This window comes from Hippocampus bargibanti, linkage group LG06 (genome assembly GCF_051943395.1).
Source record: "Hippocampus bargibanti isolate YZ-2025 linkage group LG06, ASM5194339v1, whole genome shotgun sequence".
Classification (NCBI taxonomy): Eukaryota; Metazoa; Chordata; class Actinopteri; order Syngnathiformes; family Syngnathidae; genus Hippocampus; species Hippocampus bargibanti.
In genome coordinates, this window is record NC_142739.1 from 7792490 (window position 1) to 7819410 (window position 26921).

The 26921-nt window shown below is 40.7% G+C and overlaps 1 protein-coding gene across 10 annotated transcripts in view; it reads left to right on the forward strand.

Moving 5' to 3' along the window:
• thsd7ab (thrombospondin, type I, domain containing 7Ab) overlaps positions 1-26921 on the forward strand; it is a 126363-nt gene that overhangs the window by 98305 nt on the left and 1137 nt on the right. For 4 of the 10 annotated variants that reach the window (XR_016115334.1, XR_016115335.1, XR_016115337.1 and 1 more), the window contains 13 exons: positions 2083-2221; positions 2451-2604; positions 5064-5205; positions 7029-7144; positions 9407-9524; positions 9869-10014; positions 11637-11817; positions 16189-16362; positions 18034-18132; positions 19887-19969; positions 20052-20268; positions 21690-21777; positions 21894-22170. Coding sequence is in view for 5 of the 10 variants with exons in the window: in XM_088998962.1 (XP_088855088.1) it covers positions 2083-2221; positions 2451-2604; positions 5064-5205; positions 7029-7144; positions 9407-9524; positions 9869-10014; positions 11637-11817; positions 16189-16362; positions 18034-18132; positions 19887-19969; positions 20052-20268; positions 21690-21777 (1657 nt within the window). In the remaining 5 variants the exon portion in view is untranslated. Of the gene's footprint in view, positions 1-2082; positions 2222-2450; positions 2605-5063; positions 5206-7028; positions 7145-9406; positions 9525-9868; positions 10015-11636; positions 11818-16188; positions 16363-17406; positions 17506-18033; positions 18133-19886; positions 19970-20051; positions 20269-21689; positions 21778-21893; positions 22171-26921 lie in introns of those variants that run through there. The other 6 variants (XM_088998962.1, XM_088998964.1, XM_088998963.1 and 3 more) reach the window with 4 other exon arrangements.

The following is a 26921-nucleotide window of genomic DNA, read 5'->3' on the forward strand; positions in this document are numbered from 1 at the left end:
TCTCAAGAAACAGTAAGTCAATTTGTATTTTATTTGTATTATTGGAACACAAATTCGTGCTGTTTCCATGATGGTTTCTCAGAATACTATCTTCAGTCATTTTGACAATTGAAATACCCCCTACACAAACATTCGTGTTTCAATGGTTTTGTGAGGTCCTGATAACTCCAGATAAGGAGTGACGACCACCGTTGCTGATAGGTTTCGGGAAGAACAAGTGTTACATTTGAACACTAAATGTCAACCCATTTCCCACTTCAACTTCTTTAAAAACAAAAAAATAAAAAGTGGATTTGAAACTGAAATAACAGCAGGGGTGAGGTTTCTGAATAGGTACATTCAAAGTCCTCACCCCTGTAGTGAATTTGATTAAAATATCATTTTACTTTTTGTGGTATGAACTTTTTCCTCTCATTAACCACTCACACACACATAAACACACACAGTGAGTAAAAAGTATTCTGTGGGTCCTGCAATTTGAAAAATGACAAAAACTCCACATAAACCGCAAACACGGAACAAGAGTGAAACATGACTCTACCAAATTTTTTGTCCCGCCTTGTTTTTCTTCTGTGGACACAATTGGCGGCGGGCAAACCAGGTTAATGGTGCGTTTGTGCCAACAACTGATTTTGTCCTTCACCTGCGAGGAAATAAATGTAAATTGATGGGGCAGCAGATGAACTGAAGTTTGCTGCCCTCTGTGTCTCTTGGTGCTGGTCTGAATCATATTTGTATGTCTATTTTTAGGATTTGGTTTGTATCCCAAGACTTTAAAAAATGACTAAGTTCATCCACTATGTCAAATAGCTCATACAAGAAATCTCTACACTTGAGGATGGACAATTCTGATTGTCGTTTAGTTTGGGACCTTCTCTGCCTCATTACACTGCATGTCTTCCAGTCGACCCTCGTGTAGTTTGGCATGTTGTGACTCGGAGTCTGACAATGAAGGCACGCAAATTAAAAATTCCAACTTGCCTGTGTGAAGCTACCGCATTTTAGCTAACATTGTTATTCCAACTGCGCAGTGAAGAGCTTTTGGTGACAGTGTGACGAAGCGCGGTGCAGAGAGCAGTTGATTATTAATGAATTACCAGATGAAGCTCACTGTGGTTTTTGCAGCTCCTGCACATTTCTTTTTGCTGAGCAGAGGCTGTGCTGAAAGTGTCCACCTTTCACACTTTTAATATCAGAGCTAATATATACGATAAAGGTCCAAAGTGTCACCCTCTTGCTCTCTCTCAGCGTAATGCCACACTTTTCTATCTGTACTCTGTATGCTGAAACAGTTTGCGGAAGAAACGGAATAGTGAGTGGATTCTACAAACGTAGACACAACAAAATCCATAACAAAAATATGTATTTACTGGGAAAAAAAAAATCACAACGTCTAAATAAAAATCGCTGGTCTGAAGGAGCCAAGGGAAAACAATGTATGAACAAAAATCGCTTGTGAAGGGCAAGGGAATATTAAAGTACAGAATATAAACAAAGTGACAAGTGTCCAATTACAGGCAAAACAAAAGTGGGCTCAAAAATTTAGCGATACATACAAAAGAGAGAGTAGACGGCAAAAACGACAATGACGAGATTGAAAGATCTGACACAAACTTGGCAATTAGGCAGTACTTACAAGACATGGCTAGCTGAAGACTGGCAGCATGTATGCATGCTGGAGGAAGCCCCTCCTCTGTCATCTGCTAAGGACACACAAGAACATAATCATGAAATATGCGCTGGGCGAAGAGAATACACAGAGCAAAATAGTGTGTGATTGTGTATATATGAGATTTGTGTAAATGTATCGCATTTGATGTGTGCGTGTGATCTAATGACATCCTGTGCGTTGTCAAATTAATGATGCCGTATTCCCCGTCCAAACATTTTTCTCATTAATCCTTCTGCTTCCTCTTAATCCCGCTCCACTGGACTTCTGGACGATGGCGACTGCCGTAGGCTCAGGTAACCACGACAATATTTTCCTCACCTCTTCTTGTTCTGCTTCTACAATGTTATGTTTTTGAATGACTCCATGACAGCTGTCAATCATAAGCTGGTGATTATGGTATGTGTCGGTCACTCAGGTGTATGAGGTTGTACCGTGCCAGAGTGACTGTAATCAGTATGTGTGGGTGGCCGAGCCCTGGAGTATGTGGAAGGTCAGCAATGTGGACCTGAAGGAGAACTGTGGAGAAGGTGTACAGACCAGAAAAGTTCGGTAGGCATCACATGTTTACACACTATTATTTTTAGCTTAGGTTGTCAAAAACAAGATTAATGTCTCTATGCGTATTGTTGTTTGTGTATTGAACTTTACTGTCAAAGTACTTGCCGAAGTAGATTTGTTTTGTCTTTTTTAGCCAATGACCCACAGACTGTCTATTGGTCTACCTAATTGTCTCTGTTGCACTACCGGGGTCTCCTCATTATGTTCTCGCTGGGAACAGGTGCATGCTCAACACCATTGACGGACCTTCAGAGGCCGTGGAAGACTACCTGTGCGATCCAGAGGAGATGCCCTTGGGGGCTCGAGAGAGTCGGCTGCCCTGCCCTGAAGACTGCGTTCTCAATGACTGGGGTCCTTGGACCCGCTGTACCCTGGTGAGAATGCAGATTACCTCTCATAATGTCGGAAATATTTACTGGGAGGCTGTATGGTTTTTGTCAAGAGACGTGTGCACTGAGACGTTACAGGAAAAGTGCTTGATACATCAAACATACAAACGCTTGACAGCGTATTCATCTGGAAGGCAAAAATGATTGATGACACATCATGCTTGACACTACACACACACACACACACACCATGAAACACAAAAATCCATGTGACTCTGGATATATAACCCCATTATTAACAACAGCGTACCTGAGTACAAGGTGTCTGCCAGGCCTCAAAAAGTCTTAACTCTTCATCCTTAAATCCGAAGCGGCAGGGTTATCAAAGTGGCCTCAAAAATGGTTTTCAAACGACTTAAATGTGGCTACATTCAAGAGCGGGCCTGCATCAAAGCGAACAAAACCTTTTGAAGAAAAAAAAATCAAATGTAGATATGATAATGCCCTGTAGGGGTCAGTACTTCACAGAACAAATTAAGTGCTGAGTCACTAACTCATTGAATTACCGAAGAAAATAGCTTCATATCGAACTAATCGAATACCTAACCAAACAACCAACCATTTAACAGAACAACAAACTGAAAACTAACAAACCAACCAAATGGCAAACTAGTTTAGTAACTACTCAACAAACTGTCACATACAAATCAAGTAACTAGCCTATTGACCAAGTCCTTTGCTAACAAACCAACCTACAATCTAACCAATGAAATAATCAACTCGCTAGCTTACTAAACAACATACAAACCAGCCACTCAACTTACTGTCTGAATTTATTGACACCCAATCAATGTGACCACTGAAATGACTAATTGGTTGACTTATTTGAGCCATTAAATGTATTTTTGCACAGCCCAAAAAAACGCTTGAGGAACATTCCACAAATGGGGAAAATCTCGTCTTCCTTCCCCGGGCGTGTGCTGTAATTCTGTGAATCAAGATGAATCCTTTCTTCAAAATATCGTCGTCACCTTTGAATGTTTGCCACCATTTTGGCTCTAATCTATTCCGTAAGCGCCCTTCGTTGGATAGAAGGAAAGTTCCCAGGAGGAGGCAGCGCTCCGAGCGTTAGTGCACTTTCCCAATTCACGGTGCCTAATTGGAACACAGGGCTCTTGAATCAAGAGCAAAAATAGGAAGTAAAAAAAAAAAAATGTTTTTCATGTTTTGATAAAGGAACATTCCCAGAAAGATGAACCGATGACGGGAATATGAGCCAGATTGTGACGGTAGGTTAACTAGAGAACATGTTCTGAAGAAGATTCTCAGTTCCAGTTATTATTTATTCTTAATTAGTCATTTGAACAATTACTTGGCGAAGAAGTTAGAATCAACATCAGAAAGCCTTCAATAGTCCCACAATGGGGAAGTTAGTTCCTCAACTGGTTTGATAGGTGATCAGGTGGTGGCTCAATTGATTGGTTGATTGTTTAGTAAGCCAGTCAGTTTTGCTCGTGGAGCATTGGAGTGAGAATGGAATGTGACGCAACAGCCATAAAAAACATGTGTACAATAGCTAATAAGTTAGCTGTTGTACGCATCAACATAAACAACATTAACAGCATTATTCTGTGTTTCTTCAAGCAAAGGAACAAAGACCACTGTTGGCACGATTGACAGGTGACTCTGAGTGAATAATAATAATAATAATAATAATAATAATAATAATAATAATACATTACATTTTAACCGCCTTTCAAAGCTCAAGGACACTTTTCAGTCACAGACAAGCATCGGTACTATAATAAATAAAATACAATCACAAATAGAACAAAATACAATTATAAATATGTCGCGGTTTGCAAGGTGGTGATGGAGGTTGCGGATCCCAAAAAGCAGGCAGGGGGAAGCAGGAGGTTGTGTTTGACAAATTGTATTAAAATAAAGTCAGCAGAAACAAAGTCTAAAACATCAAAATCATCTGAACACAAAAAATACAAAGGATCAAAATAAAATTAAGATTAAAAGTCCGCCAACTTGAAACAAACACATGCACAGCATACAAAGCATACAATGACCCGACAACAGATGGGTGTGCCGGGTGTCCTTTTGACTGCCACTGATTGTAACGACCAGCACCTGCGAGGTTGCAGGCAGGGCCGACAGCGCTACCCGCTGGTCGACAACTAGATCATGACAAAATAGAAACGAGAGAGAACTACACAGAAAATGCAATTTTATATAGGTGGGTTTTGAGTTTGAAAAGTGCAAACACGTTAGCTAGCTAAGTGAGGTCAGCATGTGGGAAAATACACTGTCTCTAAGTAAAGAATATGTTTTAAATTAGATATCACGTAGACAGGATGAACTTAATACAACAATGTGGGAAAATAGTTCTGCTGATTTTCGCATGTTTCTCAATGTCTGCAAGAATTGTGGAAAAATTTAATCAAAAAATGATAATGTCATGATGTTGCCTTTTTTTCTTTTTTGCCTGCTTTCAGCCATGCACCAGAAGCAACGGTCGCATTCGTACCGCGTACACGTTACGTTCGCCTAGCGCGGGAAGACTTTGTCCTGACACCATCGAAGAAGAACCGTGTAGCCTCAACCTCAACTGCTTCAACTACTTCTACAACATCACAGGTAAGCCCTGTCACCTTACTTACTCAGTGGATCATGTTGTCTGCTCATTAATGCTATGCTAGCAGCATAGCATTAGCAAGATGATGCTACTAGCATAGCATTAGTAAAATAAGCTGACCACAGTGTGGGATTTATTTACAAACACGCCTGCTGATTATTGAGGGTTACATTTTGCTGCATCATTTTATCTAGAAAGCCTGTTTGAGTTGGATTATTGTTATTGTTTTTTTTCTTTTGTGTTCATATGCCGCTAACAACATACAGTACATAATATAGATACTAAATGATGTGAAGTTTGACTTTGTTGTTGTTGTTGTTTTTTGTAAGTTCATACTACAGGTCAGTTTTCTGACTTTTATTTCCAACTCATGTTCTGTTCCATGTTCTGTTTGACCAGTCGATGTTCTGGGCCACATGGTTTTACAAAAAGTTTAATAGCTAATTATGTGGCATTCAGAATCATGTTTCCTGAGTGGTTCCGACTCAGCTGACACGCACGCACACAGACACACACACACACACAGGACGCCACTTTTCACACAATATGGTTCCTTCCTTCCAGCCAAACGCATCATTGAATCAAAGCCACAGTGGAAAGCATCCAAGCTTCACCTTCTCATCTCATGTTCTTATCCCTTTCAGTCCCCAGAGTGGTGCACATGGAACACACACACACACACACACACACACACACACACACACACACACACACACACACACACACACACACACACACTGCTTGTGTTGTTGAGTTGTGGTGTTCATAAATGAACTGACTGAAGCTAAAAACAGACACGGTTGTTTTTGTCAGCTTGGATTCGTTGGGCATCCTGTTTTTTGTTGTTGTTTTTTGTGTATTTTTTATTTTTTTTGTACAAAGTGGCGCACATGAGAAGCATTTAAAAGCAGCCACATTGTTATGTTGTTTCTGGAAGAAAACAATTATGTATAAGCTGATCTACGGAGTTAAATGAAACCATGTTATGTTGTTTCACCCTGCACCTTACCGTGTGCTCGGAAACATTTGTTTATGCAACACAATTTTAAAAATACCAGGTAACTTTGTAACCTACATTTTTATTTAAACTGTCTGACAAATTGCATGTAAATAATAATACATGAAAAGCAATGAAATATAATAACATTCACTTGAAACAAAACATTGTAAGTAACAATTGGCATGCCTGGTATACAGCCAGCACCCAACCATGGGTGATGCAATGTTCTTGAATATTCTAAGGGGCATTTTGTAGAATATTTCATTTTGGCAGTCTGAACTTAGGCAAGGGAAGAATCTTTATTAACGTTATTGAATGAAATGATGAGACGTGAAATTGACAGAGCAACAAGTGGTTATCTCATCTCATCTCATTTTCCGTACCGCTTATTCCTCATTAGGGTCGCGGGGGTTGCTGGAGCCTATCTCAGCTGTCTTCAGGCACGAGGCGGGGGACACCCCGAATTGGTTGCCAGACAATCACAGGGCATACAAAGACATACAACAGTCACTCTCACACTCACACCTAGGGACAATTTGGAGTGGTCAATCTGCCTGCCATTCATGTTTTTGGAGTGTGGGAGGAAACCGGAGGACCCGGAGAAAACCCACGCGGGTCCGGGGAGAACATGCAAACTCCACACAGGGAGGCCGGACCGGGACGCGAACCGGCGACCTCTGCACTGTGAAGCCGGTGTGCTAACCACTCGACTACCGGGCCACAAGTGGTTATGTAAAGGACAAAAGCGGTTTCGTTTTTGTTTTATATGTGTCAGGCATCTCTTTAAAATTGGTATTTTATGTTTTATAATCTCCTTTTGTTAAGATTGGAGTACGTGTCAACTGAGTCCAAGCGCCGTGTGCGGACAGGGAATCAAGACGCGCATGCTGGATTGTGTTCGGAGTGACGGCAAATCGGTGGACATTAAGTTCTGTGAGGAGGTAAGTTGCCTTCGATCATCTCTACATTAATGACAGTGTGAAATATTGTGCTGTATTCCCGTGTGTTCTGATATTGTTGAGAAATTGTCTTCATTTACAGCAAGTGTCTGGTCACCGTAATTGTAGCCTGCGGTGATGTTTGGTTCATTCACAAAGATCAGGATATTTGCTAGCCGCACATCATCAAGACAGCTGCAAAAGCTCATGGGAGTTGGGGTGCCACCATCCAGTGGCAATGTAACATACGAATGTAGCATGGCATCTTAGCGGAATATTGCCATAGAGGCATAACATCACGGCATTGCATTGTAAATAATTTGGTAGTGTAACGATATACGTAGCAATGTAGCATTGTGACATATCGTAATAATGTAGCGTAACGGTGCAGTGTGTTTATGCTGCGTGGTTACGCTATGCTGTTACGCTATGCTGTTATGCTGTGCCGTTATGCCACGTAACCACATAGCGTAACTGCCTTAGCTTAACCGCGTACATCTTAGTGGAATATTGTCATGTCTTAATGGCATAACATCACAGTATGACATTGTAAATTAATTTAGTAGAGTAGTGATGTAGAATACCGTATTTTCACGACCATAAGGCGCATATAAACATTTCAGATTTTTCTGTAGTGCGGACGTATTAGAGGCCACCGTGAGGCGGACGTGGTAGCGAACATGAGGGTTTATGTGTGGGCGTGGTTTGTGTATACAAGAACAGGTATGTGTTTTTTGCAGAACATTGCTGTTTTAACAACTCAAAAAATGGCAAAGAGACATGGTTATGAAGCTCAGTTTAAACTGAAGGCTTTCCAAGGAGGTCCGTCTTGGTGCTGGCGTTTTATGAAACTGTGCCATTTTTCCATCCGGGCCAGGACTACCGCAGCACAGCAACGGCCGGCGAATTATTCTGAAAAGCTGGCGTAAAGGCTTTGTTTCCTGTTGTGCTTGGCTGCCATGCTAACGGAGAGAAACTCCCACCGATGGTGATTTTTAAAAGAAAGACTTTGCCGAAAGAGACATTTCTAGCAGGCGTCATTATTAAGGCAAACGAAACAGGCTGGATGTTACGCCACAGTTTGCCAATGGATTGTGGATGTTTGGGCTAACGTGTCTGCTGGCACGGTGGTTCGAGCTTTCGGAAAAGCCGGCATCATTTCCGAGGAGCCGCAACAGCACAGAAAGTGACTGACCGTGAGGAAAGCGAACCTGCCACCTTGGTTTAGCGCAGCTGTTCGATTCTGAGACAGAGGCTGAGGACTTTGATGGGTTTGATTACTGACTGTTATCGGTAATGTGCTTGTTTTTACCATGTCGACCCCGATTGAGTGATGATTACAAAATGTTCTTACTTTGTAATTAAGAAATAAAGCACTACCAAACTCAGTTTTGCTCCCGATCTGTTTTTATAAATATGCACACTTGTATGCCTGTGTGTTGTTGTGAGGCGGACGTACGTATGGCAGTAGAGGATATGTACCGGTATATAAAACTTGCGTCCTTTCATCCGGTGCGCCCAATGTGTATGTTAAATACAGAAATGGCACACATAAATGAGACTGGGCCTTTTCACACGGTGCGCCCTTTGGTCGTGAAAATACGGTAGTGATGTGGAATAGCGATGTAGCGTTACGACATATCGTAACGACGATGTGGCGTAACGATGTGGCGTGTTTATGCTACATGGTTACGCTACATGGTTACGCTACATGGTTAGGCTACATGGTTACGCTACACAGTTACGCTATGTGGTTACGCTACATTGTTTCGCTAGACCGTTACGCCACGTAACCGCATAGCCTAACCACGTAGCATAACCCCGTTGCATAAACACGTAGCGTAACCGCTTAACGGAACAGCATCGCATAACGATGTAGTGTAATGATATTGTATCATGTCTCAGCACAATTTAATACAAATAGACAACATTGCGTCGCAACTTCAAAGTATCATTGTTACATTACCTCACCTCATCACATCTTGCAGTTACATAGCATGACGTAGTGTAATTACACAGCACAATAACACGATTTAAGACCAACATGATAAGAGCATAATCTCACCATACCAACACCGTACGTCTGTCTTTTTATTTAAAAAAATGTAAAATTATCTTTCTCTAATCCACCCATCTAAAAAATTGAACATTCCATTCTAGAGACACACTGCTCATCTCTGGTATCTCTGCAATCTCTTGTTTCTGCACTTTGCTAATGTCATTTATGTGTGGTGTGTGTGCATGAATGTTTGTGTGGGTGCACAGCTGGACCTGGAGAAGAAGTGGCAAATGAACATCTCCTGTGTGGTGGAGTGTCCAGTCAACTGCCAGCTATCCGAGTGGTCAACTTGGTCTGAGTGCTCACAGACCTGCGGTTTAGAAGGTAATTGATGTGTGACACATTCATACACTAAAATGACTAAAATGCTGCACTATTTGTATGTAAAACATGAACAGGGACACAAGCTGGTAAATATAATATAATGTCTCTTGAGATCCCACATATGTGTGTATGTGGGATGAAAGGTTCCACAGATTGTCAAGGTGTGTGTACGTGGCAGGAGTTTGCTAATATTATAAAACATGCTGACAGTGACTATTTATTTTTAAAAATTGTTATATTCCGTTTCTGTAAAGACAAATGAAATCTTGCAGCACAGACATAGGAAGCAGCTCATACAGATTTACACCAATTGATGATGTAATTTCTTTCCATGTGGTCGTCAGGCAAGATGTGGCGTCAGAGGTCTGTCGTGCAGGCCTCGCAGGGCGACGGTCGTCCATGTTTGTCGCCTCTTGTGCAGTGGAAGCCGTGTCCGGTCCGGCCGTGCTACCGATGGCAGTACAGCGCCTGGTCAGAGTGCCGTGTGGAGGTTTGTACAAGCCGTGGATGGATATGGTCCATTCAGCCATTTGTTTTTCTCTGTATAATTTTCAATTTGCAATTGAAAAGAAATAATGTGTTCCTTATTTTATTTGATTTTTTTTTACATCAAATATACACACACACAATTTGGGTTCAACTTGAAAATGTCCCCAAACAGTCCCATCCGTGAATGTTTCGCAAACTCTCTTGTTCAAATTAGTTTTCCTTTTTCTACATCCCGTTTTGGGACTCTGTAGCAAACGATCTTCTAAACGCAAGCACCCATTCAAGGTGTTATATTTTTTTAGTCACTTTCAAAGTAAAATTGTACGATCCTCTCTCAAATGTCATTTCCATCCATCCATCCCTTCTGTGTATTTTTACAATTAGGCCAGTGACACTGATGCAAATTTACATTATTAATATAAATGATAAATATTTTTTTTTCTTGAAGACCACTGGGGGTTTTTCCAAACAGGGGTGATTTTTTTTTATGTGACTTAAATGTTTACCATTGCTATACTATACGTACTATGACCACGGTGGCTTTGTTTGTTTTGTTATTTTAGCCATAATATGGTGATAGAGATTAGACAGAATAAGAAGTTATCGTATCTAAAAGTTTCATGCTGTTATATGCTTAGTTAAAATGGGCTTACAGCTTACAGCTGTTGGGGCTCAGAACATTCCAGGGCGTGGTATTCTAATCTAGAAAACTATGTTTTACTAATGTGTCACTAAAATTTGCATATACTCTCAATAAATAGCTTGGCAGAGGGCTGAAGAATTCAGACGTCTGTCATGAATGGCTGCGTCTCCTGCCGGCAGTAAAAGACAATGTTTCTGGGTTCGAGTCTTGTCCACCGTGTCCGATTGAACATCTCTGACACATGGACCTATAAAAAAGTCAGTCAAGTTTTTGTTTTGTCATGTTAAACTGACCGATTTATTGAGAGTCAAAAACATAAAAAAGCCAAAGAGTGCACGCCCACCAACGTACCCCTGGGGATAAATTAAAAATGAATAAAAAAACAATGCGTCACTTTGTTGTTTTTTTTTTCAATTAAAAATGGGAAAAAATGAATGGTTATCCAGTCCTATATTCGATAAATTGGTGTCCTAAAGCAAAAGTAATGAGCAGAGAGCAATATGGGCTCAATGACCCATTTATCGGAGTTGTTCATCTTTGTTAATTTTACGGCATGTCCAATTATTAAACCTTTCCCTAAACCACAGGGGGTAAAATTAACAGCTCTTGACTCATATGAAATATTACGTTAAGTCAAAATGGATCATTAAATTTAGCCTCCATGCTCCAATGATCAAAGCCATCTGTGCTGGTAATGGACATTTATATATCAACATTTTCTTGTTTTTTTTTCTTTTACATTTCATAAGGTGGTATCTTCAAATCAAAAAGGCTGACTGCATCATCATTTTCAAACAAGTCTTCTTGCGTTTTTTTTTTTCCATGGGGGGTTATCAACTGGATATGCTCATTATAGACCTGCCCATCAAATTTCATGTTGCTCAGTGAAACTGTCTTCGTGTCTGACTCACAGAAAATTCGGAAATTGACCGTAAACATGCTCTCCGATGAATCAGCCACTGGTCTCGGTGATCTTTCAGAGTGTGGTGTGCGGTCACGGTATGCGCTATCGGAACCTCACCTGCTTCGTGTCGGATGGCAGTGGTAGCGAGCAGGATAGTGGACGCCAAGTGGACGAAGAGCTGTGCGGGAGTCTGGAATTGTCCGTCGATGGAGATAAGCGCATTCGACTGAAGGAGGCCTGCATGCTTCCTTGCCCTGGTGAGGATTTCATTCCATTTGTGACCTCTTTCGCTTTTCTGAAATGAATTTGACAAAGCATTTTTATGTTGTGCCAATAGTACAGGACATTAACTCATTCGCTGCTATTCCCGAATTTATTCGGGAATTGAAGTGTGACGTGGTGTGCCATTTTCAAATTTGTTTGAGTTTTAGTTTTTCTTGAAAGGGGTGCTGATAAAGCGCTGGTCAGACCTTTCGCTATGTGCTTTTGCTTCCACAAGGGGGCAGCATTTGCCTTTTGTCCACGTTAGCGCTTTGTTACAGCTTCAGCTGTTGTTAAAGCGCTAAATAAATCAATATATAATATATGTATTTTGTACAGCCACCCACATTTCAAGCTCAGATAACTCCAGACCCATATAACTTGGGAATTAACTCCTTCTTTCTGATAAAAAAGAGGGTCTAATGCTTGTAACGCTGTGTTTAATGTTTATGTCGTCCTAAAACTCAATATTCTGTGGGTCCTGCAATTTGAGTGAAAATGACAAAAAGCCCTGCACTGGAGTGGAGCATTTTTTGCACATCGTTTGGCAGTGAATGAGTTAATCTTGGACTCTATTGGGTATTTTTAGACCACAAAAAGTACATTGAATTTAGGTTAACCAGCTACTGTATAACTGACACCAGTCAAGATTACACTCTATGAAATTTTATTATCTTCTTTTTTTGCGTTGAAATGGAATTTCTATTCATTTACAAATGATCATATACGTGTTTTGAGTTCCAAGCGTGGTCATGAATATGTATTCTACTCATGTCAAGGCAACACTGGAAAGAGCAAAATCAGAGGAACTCATCATTTTTGCTATGGTCCCGTCATTTCTTCCATAGCTGGATACAACGAGTGGGGATTTTTTTTTTCTATTTTCAAAAGGATTCCTGCCACCATGATGGCAGAAGACTGTCATGTGTCAGCTTTTGAGGGATGTTTATTCCCAAAAGCCTGACAGGACTAAGCAAAGCTCTTGAAGTTTGTCACCATTTCCATTTTTAACTGCTGCACGTCCGCCATTATCGCCTCAGTTAGACAATTCAGTAGACCCAAAACCTAATTTAGGACTGGACTTGATAAGCCAGGTGATTAACAGTTCGGTTTATATTACAGTCTGTGTTTTTTTTTTTCTTCCTTTTATTTTCGTCAGTGTCAGCACTCCCTAAAGGGAAATTAGTGCTAGCTTGCGCTGCCAAAAAAGTGTGAGGACAAAGCTGCTACTTTGTTTCCAAAGTGTCTAATTTCACTCGTCACAGATTGTTCATTATTTTTGGCAAAATAACTGATCCAAAAGGAGGAAAAGAGCAAAAACTGCACTGTCAAAAAACAAGTACAATTTGCAAGACGTTACCGTCTGATACAGTGAAGCTAAAACAGTATCGCTTCTTTTCTAATTTCTAGTCCGCACTTGGGTGACATTTTAAACAAGCTAGCCCATCTCCATCAGAAAAAAAAGTACCTCTAAACTATTTTTTTTAAAGACAAACACAAAAAATGCCATTTACATTTATGCTAAACAAGACAGCTAAGCAAGCGACCGCTAGCTCACGTTGGCACTCGAACAGCCTTGTAGACCAGATATTTACAGTAATTTTTCCAAAATGTGTTCGGTTTGTGAAACATCAAAAACATGAAAATATCTTGTCTTGGTTTTAGCCAACACTACTATACTATTTTGGACGAACTGAAGCATCTAGAGAAGGGGGGAAAAAGAGTTACCACAACCTAAATATCGCTTTCTTATTAAAATTACTGATATACAACTACAGTGATACCTCAGCTACGAACTTAATTGGTTCCCAGAAAGAGTGTGTAAGGTGAAATGTTCGTCTGCCTAACATTTATTTCCGAAACCATTAAAAATGAGAATAATCCGTTCCCATCTCTCCATATAACATAATTTTCTACGAAATAAGCCTTAAAACTACACAAAATATACCTTATTTTATGTATAATAAATGGGCTATTGTCTTGTAATTAAAGAAATAAACTGTACTGTATAATCAAGTCGTTTTATTTACCTTTGTGATGGGAGTTGTCAATGGATGACGAACTTCCAGGTTTTCTCGAGATATCTGAGTAAAGTTACCGTGCTTTCCCGGTGATAATACCCTCACCCACAATGTCCCCTGCTTGCTGCTTTTCGTTAATCCAAATCAACAGAAGTTTTTCAACCTCTTCTATTGCCTGAGACTGTTGCTTAGGCAACACAGAAACACCCTTAAGCGCACGTAGCAATGGTCGACTTAGCATACTGGTAGTGGGACGCTAAGTCACACAGACGCACACCTCATTTGTGTTTCTCTATTATGTCCTTCTTCTGATCGGCCGTAATTTTGTTTTGTGTCCTCTTCGGCTGAGCACTAGCCTGTGGTGGGGGCTTTTTTGGTCCCATATTAGCAAACGTACTCCACTCGATAACAAACCATGTCTGCACTCAAAGGGGGAGACAAAAACTAGTCAGGCAGCCACCGTGGCGCTCCGTATGGTTTGGTTCGTTTACCGAAAACTAGTTCATATGCCAAGATTATATTATCGCAAATTTAATGTTCTAAGGTGAAAAGTTCGTAAACTAAAGTGTTCGTAAGCTGAGGTATCAGTGTACAAAAACATCTTCTTTTAGTCAGTGCTCAAGACCAACTCGAACTTGTTCATAGGAGCCTTTTAGTTTCTTCTAAATTTTAAAGGTGAAAATAGTGTCTCTGCTCCTTGGGAGCTGGCCCAGACACATCAGGTGGGAGAAAGTTGGGTTGCATGGGAATTCTGAAATACTCTCACACATAAACACAAACACACACACACACACGTTCCTGCACTCTTGACCCATGCTCCACTTTCTTTGTCCCCTGTTCATTATTTGACGAGCTGCACTTGTCAGCTGTCGTCAAATCCAACCTGCGCCGCATCCAGATTCCTTTCTTCCACCTCCTCGCCCGCCGCTCAAATGAAAACCCAAGGATTCCAAGCACGTCTCACCTCATTCATCCGTTTCCCACGCAGCTCACCTCTGATGAACAACAAACGGGGTACAGGAAATGAATAGAAGTGCCGTCATGTGGCAGGAAGCCGCGCAGACAATTGCAACGGTCATCGTCAATTATCCCCCAAAGATTGGAGATAATTGATTCTGCCCGCTCTTTTTTTTTTTTTTTTTTTTTCAAGCAGCACGTTGAAGCTAGTGAGAAATGAAATACATCATTAACCTTTCAAGCGGTTTAAAGGGTGTGAAGAAAAACAGCAGCCAGTTCGGACAAGTAATCATGTGGCATTGATATTTGCGCTGGAGGCACAATGCACAAGATATCAAATACCAAAACAACAGTACCAAAAGATGACAGCCGTAATTTGCATACTCTCATTTGGACGTTTGTGCTCTTACCCAGTGAAACTCGTCTTTCTGTAAGGTGATTTTTTTTTTCCTGTACACACACACACACACACACACACACACACACACACACACACACGCATACGTGCGCATTTTCATGTGTTTCGGGGACCACTTTTCAGATCATTGTAGTCAAATGGTGAGTATAGTATTGCTTTTTTGAATGTTGCTGTGCCGATGACCGTTTTGTGTTTGGGAGCCTTTTACTTAGAATCTTCATCTTTATTAAGTTCAGAGAGTTGCTTGTTCTGTAGCCACAAGGGGACATAAGCCAGTGTCTTAATGTGCCGGTCCCAAGCCCGGATAAATACAGAGGGTTGTGTCAGGAAGGGCATCCGACGTAAAAGCTTGGCCAAAAAAACATGCAAATCAAACCTCTGAAGATGGAGGACACTGATTCGCTGTGGCGACACCTTGAAGGGAAAAGCTGAAAGGAAAAGAAGACTTTTCAGATCATTTCTTACAGGGACCACCTTTTCCAAATGACTTTCAGCTATAAAAAAAAAATCAGGGAAGCACACGGTGGCTTTGTCAGCTTATACACACACCTTTAAAGTACAACCCACACCTCCGAACAAGTTGTGTCCATAATTTGTAAAATCGCTTGAAATGACTTCTACTGAGCACATTTTACAAAATTTCCACCGCATATAGCTATATTTTACGTTTTAAGACTCTCGCTGAATATTCAGGAAGTTTTGTTGTTCACGTCAGGAACGCCCCTGACCGAGAAAGCGACACAATGCATTTTGGGTACCTTGGTCTGAAAACTTCGTGTTGATGGCGAAATTAGAAGGAAAAACACATAAATATCATTTTTTTCAGTATGTAAAATGTTGTCCCATCAAACCTGATAGGAACGCGATGCAATTGATCAACGTGAAAAATTGATCGCATCTTAGAAAAACATCTCACCAAAGAAGTCAAATAAAAATAAGTCAAACGACAACCATTTTTATTGTCCTGTCAGGTGAGTGCTACCTGATGGAGTGGTCCGACTGGAGCTCCTGCGTTAAAATCTGCGTCAAAGAAGCTGGCGTGGATTTTGGTTCAGTTCGGGTACGCTCACGAGCCGTGTTGGCACAGGAGCCGGAGAATCTGCAGCTGTGTCCTGACCAGGCTTGGGAGTCGCAACCTTGCACAGGTATGAAATATGTGAAGTTAAACCAGGTTGATGGATTTCAAATAAAAGCTGTTTTTTGGGGAGTTTTCCAAAAATCTCATTTTTTTGTAAATGTCTCCTGGGACGAAGGTTACTACAGTGGACAGTCAATCGTGTCATCAGGTTATCATTATTGATACCTCAGTTTACGAACCATTTGGCTTTCGAACTTTTCGGTTTACAAACGTTACATTTATGAAAATTTTACCTTGGCATACAAACTTCACCTTGGTGTCCAAACTTTTTTCATACACGGAGCTGCCTCAATGAGTGATGTGTCGTTCGCGAACGAGCCCGTTCATCTAACAACAAATTGGCAGCCGACTTTGTCCTCTATTCCCCAACCTCAGTCTTCAGTTAAAGCCACGTGATTGGTCAAGAACGCAGCGGTAAAGGGGGGGTAGTTTAAACATTAAAGAGACAGGCAGATGACAGTGAGAGAGTTTCAACTTTGATAGTCCAAAGGCAGAGTGTAGACTGCAAGGTTAAAATATCCCATCAATCAGGCTCCACAAACAACCTGCACAAGCCATCTGTACACCTAATGCAAAAAACTATCAACCCGGCTAAACAGAACACAATTGATGAAGAACTAGATACAATTATCACAGAGAAAGCACCTACTCATTCCTCAAGATGGTGAAAGAAGCCGATGTTCCTCATCAAGTGTTTAATGCTGATGAAACCAGCCACTCCATTCCATCAAGCGATCGACCATCACAAAGGTAAATAAAACGACTTTATTATATAGTACAGTTCATTTCTTTAATTATAATACCATAGCACATTTATTATACATAACATAAGGTATATTTTGTGTAGTTTTAAGGCTTAGAAAATTAATTAGAAAGTAGAAAATTATGTTTTATGGGAACCCAGGAACGGATTATTCTCATTTTAATGGTTTCTTATGGGAAATTAATTTTTGGGATGCACACTTTTTGCCTGACACACTCTGGGAACCAATTAAGTTCGAAAGGGTTAAAGCGCCCAAACCAAAATGGGCAACTTCCTTTGTCTTTTCAGGCATGACACCTTGAGAGATTTTGTTGGACTTCTGGAGAGACATGCCAACCAAATTCCATGTGACCAAGTTGAACTGGCTTCTGGCACTGAATGTTCCAATGTATTTATCTCGACCAGACTCGTTTTCTAATAGAATGAAAATCTTGAAAGGGTGGTGACTTGAGACTTTTTTGTGTCTCATCTCGATGGACCTGCTCATGAAATTTTACATTGCTATGAAAAGTCAAACTAGATGGAGGGTGACATTTTCACACACAAAAATTGCGGGTTTGCTATTAAGGCCTCGCACATTCTATTTCCACCAGAATGCTTGTGATGCCGAGAAAGGATGAAGCGACGTGAGCTCCTCCGGATGAATGAGAGTCTGTGGATGGCGAGTTGAGATAGCGACTTTTTTTTTGTCCAAGGTTAAATTGTTCATTTCCTCTAGCTGAATCTGCGGAGACGCTCATCTTGATATCATCTTCTCAGCACTACCGATAGACGCTCATTAAGCCGAAGTTCTCAGTGAACATTAAACTTCTCCGCTGCACTCTTTTGACATTTGGACCAACTACATGTCCGCAACTTCACAAATACTTTGTGATCATTTGTCCTCACGTAACTTTTTTTGTTCTGTCATCTTAGAAGGCGAATGCTACGAGTACAAGTGGCTGAGCAGCTTTCACGTCAACTCTACGCGACCGTTCATCTGGTGTCAGCGCTCTGACGGACTCAACGTCACTGGTAAGAACATTAGAGTCACTCTCCAATAAACACAACGCGCAAAGAAACTCAACTTTTAAAGCCATATTCCGCAAAGTTTGCATTAGGCACCACTTTTCCACTTTCGAAGGACAAAATCCTGTACAGTTTTTGTCGGATTGCTACCAAATTTGAATATGTAGTTAGTTGCTTTGGTTTTTCACATATTCAATTATTTTTTCATTATCCTTGCTGTCATTGCCTTTTTATCGAGCATCTTCATCTAGAAATATTTTTGTCTTTTTTTTTTTTTTTGTTTATTTATCTGTTTGTGCATTAATCTTCTTCTTATTTTCCTTTCGGCTTTTCCCGTCAGGGGTCGCCACAGCGAATCAGTCCTCCATCTTCAGAGTTTTGATTTGCATGTTTGTTTTGGCCAAGCTTTTACATCGGATGCCCTTCCTGACATCCCTCTGTATTTATCCGGGCTTGGCACCGGCACAATAAGACACTGGCTTGTGTCCCCTTGTGGCTACAGAACAAGCAATTCGATGAGCTTAATAAAGATGAAGATGCTCGATTAAAAAGGCAATGACAGCAAGGATAATAGTCGTCAATAACAAAGGGAGAAAATCAATGCGTTTTGGCAATGAATTACACGATTGAAATTATAACGCAGCATTTTTTTATCAGTCTTTTTCATCAGTCAATTTCAACTACAGTGTTAATTAACCCCTTCGAGCACGCAATTTTGGACTCATTAATGTGATTGTTTATTTCTTTATTTCTTTATTTTTGTGTGTTTGTTTTTTCACACATTCAATTATTTGTATTTATTTATCTATTTGTATGTTTATTTATGTTTGTTTATTCATTTGTTTGGCTATTTTTGTTTGTTTGTTTTCCACATATTCAATTATTTTTATTTATTTATATATTTGTTTGTTTATTTATGTTTGCTTATTTATTTGTTTAGTTATTTGTTTGTTTGTTTTCCACAAATTCATTATTTTTATTTATTTAACTATGTTTGTTTATTTGTTTGTTTATTCATTTGTTTAGTTATTTATTTGTCTCTGTTTTTTCACATACAGTATTTATTTACTTATGTGTTTATTTATTTGTTTTTGTTTTTTCACATATTCAATTAGTTTTTTTATTTGTTTGTTTATTTATCTGTTTGTTCGTTAATTTGTTTGTTGTCACATTTACTTATTTATTTGTTGTTTGGTTGGTTGTTTTTTCACATACTTGTATTCAATTATTTTTATGTCTTTATTATTTGTTTGTTTGTTTATGTTTGTTTGTTTGGTCTGGGTATTTTTTAGACAGATGGATCACATTAGTATGCAAAACATTTTATTTTTGTCATTGTGTGTGGCCAAAGCTTGACAGCAAACATTGTTGACAACCCAAATCAAATAAAAATGCCAGAGCCGCTTTAATCAGTTTAATCAGTCAAATCCAGTTTCATTGAATAACATTTTGGTAGGACTGGCTAACATGAGTAGACCAACCAAAAAAATAAATACAATTAAATAGTTAATAGTTTTGGGCAGGGGGATTTTCAGGGATCATTTTCTGACATTGCCATCAAACTTGAACTACACATAATATATTAAGACAGATCAGAATCACCAAGCTACTTGATCTTTACATTTGAAGGGAGGAGAGGTTATGTGAGGATGACACATGGAAGCGAGACAGAAAAAAAACATGAATTGTCTGTGTGCCATTTGTCGCTCTTCATTTGGATCTTGCTGTTTTTTTCTGCTTTAATCCCCCAACCCCTTTAGGGGGCTGCCTTCCCACCAGCCCTGTGATGGACGACAGCGCATGCAACCCACCATGCGTCCCCCCGACGTCTTACTGTAGTGAGGTCAGTCAACAGGAAGTCAAATTCCGCTGTTCATTCAAATCACAAATTGCAGACAAATCCATCGGTTCTGTGCTGCCTCCAGCAGGCGGGCATGTGCATGTGCGAAGAAGGCTACACGGAGGTGCTGTCGTCCCGCGGGCACCTGGACCAGTGCGCTCCCATCCCCATTCTGGAGATCCCTACAGCAGGAGACAAGAAGGGGGACGTCAAGACCAGCCGTGCCGTCAACCCCACGCTGACTGCCACCACACAGCCTGGACGCTCTGGGCGCACCTGGTACTTGCAACCCTACGGACCAGGTCACAATTCTCTTCATTTTGTACAACTAGCACAATGACTAAACTAGACACTTTTTTGGAATCTGCTTTTCCGGAGGCCTATCATAGCTGTATTCGTGAAGTAGGCAGGTTACACCTTGTGTACTGAAGGGCAGTTGTCCCCGGGCCGCGGACAATACCGTGGATCAATCAACACTGGGCCGTTGACTGGGAGACAGAAATTCATTATTTATTTCTGTTTTATGTATTAACTCATTCACTGGCATTCACAATTTTTTTCGGGAATTGAAAATGTGACGTAGAGTGCCATTCCCGAATTTGTTCGGGTTTTGTTTTTTCTCGTTTGGCTGACGATAAATCGCTGGCCATGGCCTCTGACAATGTTTTTCCTTTTCCACAAGGCGGCAGCATTTCCCTTTTTTCCATGTTTGCGCTTTGTTCCAGCTTTAGCTGTTGTTAAAGCACTATATAAACCAATATGTATGTATTGCATTGTATTTTGGACAGCCATCCTCATTTCGAGCTCAAATAGCTCCACAACCATATAATTTAGGAATGTTAGTTTAGGATTAAAGAAGAGGGTATAAGGGCAGCATTTGCCTTTTTTCCATGTTAGCGCTTTGTTCCAGGGTCAGCTGTTGTTAAAGCGCTATATAACTAAATATGTATGTAATGTATTTTGTACAGATGCCCCGATTTCTAGCTCAGATAACTCCAGACCCATATAAATTTTCCTTCTTTTTTCTCATGAAAGAAGAGAGTCTCAGGTTTCTCACGCCCCATTGAATTTTTATGTAGTCCTAAAACTCAATATTTTGTGAGTCCTGGAATTCAAGTAACAGTGACAAAAACCCTGTTACTGGAGTGGGCACATTTTTGCACGTCTGGCAGTGAATGAGTTAAATAAGTCGAACGGCGTTTTATTTTGACACATATTTTATTTTGAAATGACCGGATTATCCTCTCTGTTACGGCTCCTCATTTAGCATCAACATTTAACCCAGCTCGCAAAAGTTACATATGACACCTCTGCCACCCTCAGACTGTGGTAAAATTATCAAGCGCTGATAGTTAGAAAAAGGTTGGAGACCACTGCTGTAGGGCACACAGACATGAAGAACCATTCACCGCACCTGTGCACTCTTGAGGCAGACGTGGTAACCAGTCGTCCAGCATGCCGTCTAGGACTATATTAACAGGGCAAAAATAATATCCATAATAGTTATTGTTTCCGGATTAGTTAATTAGATAAATTGAAGTTTTGAGACATTTTAGAAGTGTATATTTGTTAAAATGTGGAGGATTTTCCTTTGTTTAAAAAAGTGTACAAAAACCACCATAATGCATGACAAAATAATTAAAACAAAACATTACTCACACATTCAGAAAAACCTAAGCAAAAAATGTGAGGCAACTCAATAACTCCTCATCTTGCTTCGCAGATGGTAAGATGAAGATTTGGGTGTACGGTGTGGCGGCGGGAGCCTTCGTACTGCTAATCTTCATCGTGTCTATGATCTACCTGGCTTGGTGAGTCCTCCTTTATCATCCTCCTCCTCCTCCTCATGATCATCATCATCATCATCATCACCACCACGGTCACCTCTTTCTATCCTCTACCATCACCCTTCTAATGGCAAGTGCAGCAGTTACTGCGCCAAGGTGCATCGTTCTCTGGCCTCCCAAGAGTGCCACGCCAACGGAGCGGCAGTGTGGACGGGACAACAAAATGCCCACGGGATGGTGTACACATGTCCCGACTGCCAAGAGCTGGCTCAGACCAGCGGCAGCTAATGAAAAGAGCCAACTTCTCTTCCCCCCCTGTCCAAGAAAAGTATCTTCTCCCAGCATGCATTGCTCAAGTGCCTGCAGGCCCTCCCCTCATGTGGTCTGGCTGACAGCCGGGGCATCTCGTTGGAATAGGTGAGGACCAATCGCCTGTTGACCGGTTAGGAAAAGCTCACAATATGACCTAATATTTAAGAATGAACTGAATGACAAAAAAAATAATTGATCACAATTGGTAATTCACTCATTCACTGCCATTCCCAAATTTATTTGGGTTTTGTTTTTTATTGTACGGGGTGCCAAAGCGCTCGTCAGACCGCTGGCAATGTTTTTCCCTTCCACAAGGGTGCAGCATTTGCCTTTTGTACAGCCCTCCCCATTTCAAGCTCAGATAACTCCAGACCCATATAATTTAGGAATTAACTCTTTTTTTCTTGTTTGGGTGCTGATAATGCGCTGGCCATCGAATCTGGCAGTGTTTATCCCTTCCACAAGGGGTTATCATTTCCCCTTTGTCGATGTTAGCGCTTTATTCCAGCTTCAGCTGTTGTTAAAGTGCTATATAAACCAATATGTATGTATTGCATTGTATTTTGGAGAGCTGCTCTCATTTAAAGCTCAGATAACTCCAGACCCATAAGAGTTAACTCTTTTTTTCTGATGAAAGAAGAGTCTAAGGTTTCTTACGCTGCATTGAATGTTTATGTAGTCCTAAAACTCAATATCCTGTGGGTCCTGCAATTTGAGTGAAAATGACCAAAAAAAATCCCTGGCACTGGAGTGGGCACATTTTTGCACACCGTCTGGCAGTGAACGAGTAAAAGAAACTGCAAATACAGTAAAGTCTCGTTATATCGATATTCAAGGGAGTCCGAAAAAATATCGATATAACCGGGACTATCGATATATCCGACCCTGTTTGCATGTAATTTTCTCCGTGCGTGCATAGAAATAGTACCGATATAACCGGGACTATCGATATATCCGACCCTGTTTGCATGTAATTTTCTCCGTGCGCGCATAGAAATAGTACCGATATAACCGGGACTATCTATATATCCGATATCGATATAACGAGACTTTACTGTAATCACATTCTGCCACAACTCACTCCACACGCAGACTGTTACCAACCAGCCTGTGACATTCTCTGACAGCCACGTCACTCACCAGGCCATTGCCCAACCTTTTAAAGTCTCACTTACAAAGACTCACAGAGATGACCCAAAAAAGAAACATTGAGGATGTTAGTCCCTGTCCCAAATCGATTCTCTGTGCCGAAATCTACATGTAACAATCCCTAGTTTGAAAGAAAATTGATTAAAAACAAATAATTCTAAACCTCTCAAATTTTATGGGTAATTTGAATTCACTTTAGGAAGCTCAACCACCCCCATACATAATCGAAAGATGCCCACTCTACTGCTTCAGATCAGCATTAGTAAAGTAATATAAATGCAACCAAATACAGCCCCCTTAATTTTGGACTTGAATAACACCAACAACATATTGTTGGATTGGATTCTTTGCAAAACAGATGCGAGGCTATGAGATTTATTTACTTTTTAAACACTGATTTTAAGTAACACCAAAACTGGACTTTTCATCGATAGCTTGCTAGCAAGCTGGTTTGATAGCTAGCTAGCTAGGTGTCTTGCTGCCCCCGTGAGGCCTATTCGTGCCATTACACTCATCTTCCTCCCCATCGTTTGTGTTGTTTCCATTTTCCAACAGGGGGGAGCATTGTCACATTTGTGGTTTCAGTGAAATAGAAACGGTACTCATTGTTCACTTCATTAGGTACACTTGTACTGTACAATCGAATTCATGCGATCTAAAGATTAATGAAGTATTTTCGATTTTTTTTTTTATTTGCATGTTTAGAGAATTTGAATATATGTGTGTCAACTCCTGTTTAATATGTCTACAGTGTATATTGTAATAATAATAATAATAATAATAATAATAATGTATTATTAATTTAGAAACACCTTTCAAAACACTCAGGGGCACTTTAAAGGACAACCCACATCAGTTTTTTTTTTTTTTGTTTCCTGACATCAGAAAACGTTTTATAGCATCTAAAATTCCCAAAACACGCAGGCTGATATTTTTAGTCAAATGCAAAACACCAATAAAAATGACTTAAAGTGTCCACAATCTGCTGCGAATTGGGCATTTTCAGAAATTCCCGCCCCCAGTTCATGACGTCACCCCAAGACGTCTTGCCTTGCTCGAGAATCAAAACAATGGCTTCAGATTCGGAGAATAGGCTTTCTTGTTACACATCTTCTTCTTCTTTTTTTCTTTCGGCTTTTCCCTTCAAGGGGTCACCACAGTAAATCAGTGTCCTCCATCTTTAGAGGTTTGATCAACATGTTTGTTTTGGCCAAGCTTTTACGTCGGATGCATGCCCTTCCTGACACAACCCTCTGTATTTATCTGGGCTTGGGACCGGCACAAGAAAACTTATGTCCCTTTGTGGCTACAGAACAAGCAACTCACTCAGTAAAAGGCTCCCAAACACAAAATGGTCATCGGCACAGCAACATTCAAAAAAGCAAAAACTATACTCACCATTAATAATAATAATAATAATAATAATAATCTCCATCCATCTTCTGCCACTTATCCGGGGTTGGGTCGTGGGAGCAGCAGCTTCAGTAGGGAAGCCCAGACTTCCTTCTCCCCAGCCACTTCTTCTAACTCGTCCTGGCGGATCCCAAGGCATTTCCAGGCCAGCTGGGAGACATAGTCTCTCCAGCGTGTCCTGGGTCATCCCCAGGGTCTCCCGCCAGTGGGGCATGCTCGGAATACCTCACCAGGGAGGCGTCCAGGGGGCATCCTAATCAGATGCCCGAGCCACTTCATCTGGCTCCTATCTATGTGGAGGAGAAGCGGCTCGACTCTGAGCCCCTCCCGGATGACCGAGCTTCTCACCTTATCTCTAAGGGAGAGCCCAGACACCCTACGGAGAAGCTTACTTGTTACACATCCAGTTATGAATATGATTCAAATAGTTCTGAAGAGGAAAGTATAAATGTTTGCAATTGATTAAAGAAGGTCTTCGGGGTCATTTTGAGTGATCAGGACTGCGGTGTGGTGTCACAGAAAATGCAGAAGATGGCAGCAGAGCTCCGTTGGAAATAGTTTTGGATTTGGATTTGCCTTTATTAGTCTCGCAGTGGAGAAATTTACATTTCACAGCAGCAATGTTAGGAAAGGAATGAAAGTAGAAAAACAAAAGACATGAGCTGCTGCAAAGGCAGCCACTCTCGCGGCGCCGTCTTGAAGTCAGAATAACAAAAAAAAACTAAATAACAAATAACATGACAACACAAAGACACAGAGAGTCATTCATTTTAAGCACTTTCAATTGCACACAAAAGAGGAGCGGATCAAAGCGTCTCTTCATCAGTGGATCAGAGACATCATGGTGTGCAGGTCAATATGCAGGTCGACTACAAGCTAAATATTGAAAGCAAACACGCAGCCGTAGCATCCATTGACGAAGAGATTGTCTCACATCTCCTGTCTCACATAAATCCGCTTCAATTCCAAGCCGTTACAGTTCCACATCCACGTCGGCGCTCTGCGCTGACGCTGCTTTCTTCTTCACTAGCTCCTCAAGCCATGCATTCATCCAGCTGCAAACTGTCCAACAGCACCGACCTTTCCGCTGAACAAAGCGGGGCTGTAGATGCTGCCCAATGCAGGTGCAAAATGGCCCCTTTGGTGTCCAGCGATGACAGTCGAATGGCACCGACATTCCTCCCATTCAAAATCAGTACTGGCATAGTCATGCTGCTGAAAAGGCGCAACTGCTCATCACAGTCTCCTCCTTGATGAATGTCGTGGTCAAAAATGCTGCAAAACAATTCGTAACCATTCCACACGACGCACAATAACACAAAGCGACAAAAGAAAACAGAAAAACAAGACAAAAACAACAACAAAAAAGCAAGGCACATGAGAGCACTTGCTGACGGCTGCCTACTCAGGCGCCATCTTGGACTCCTTTATTTTATTCTTCACCTTGGAATTTTTGTCAACGAATATCAAAGAGTTATCTCGGTGTAACATACAACGATTGACCATTGCATTATTCATGTGTTTTCCTTCTAATTTCGCCATCAACACGGATCAACACTAAGTTTTCAAACCAAACAAAGTACCGCAAAATGCATTGAGGTGATGCAAGGTATGTCCTTTCTCGGTGAGGGGCGTTCCTTCTGTGACGTAGGGAGAGGACTCCTCACCAACTCAAAAACAAGACTTCTGGAATGTTCAGTGCGAGTCTTAATACGTAAAATACGCCCAGTAGAAGTCATTTGAAGCCATTTTACAAATTATGGACACAACTTGTCCGGAGACGTCGGTTGGCCTTTAAAGTCACAGAATAAGTTTTTCTGCGATTGAGCAGCAGCAGCCAAAGAGTGGACTGGATTCTTCTTTTTCTTCTTCTTCTTCTTCTCCTTCTTATTCTTATTCTTATTCTTATTCTTATTAATAATATATTATCAGTATATCAGATATTATCAGATATTATAATTGATTATTATCAGATATTATAATTGAATAAAAATGGAATAAATGAAACAGGACAGAAAATCCAAAACATTTACATTTGAACATATTTCTGTGATAGATGGATGGACGGACAGACGGATGAATGGATGGGTATGGAAGGATAGATGAAACTACTATATAAAAGCAAATGGAAAAAGTTGAAAAAAGCCAGAGTTTAGATAATATAATTATATACAATTCATTTAAACCAGAGGTGTCAAACTCCGGTCCTCGCAACACACCTGATTCAAATGATCAGATCATCAGCAAGGTCTGTGGAAGTTTGACATTAAGCCTGTTCCCTTGAATCAGGTGTA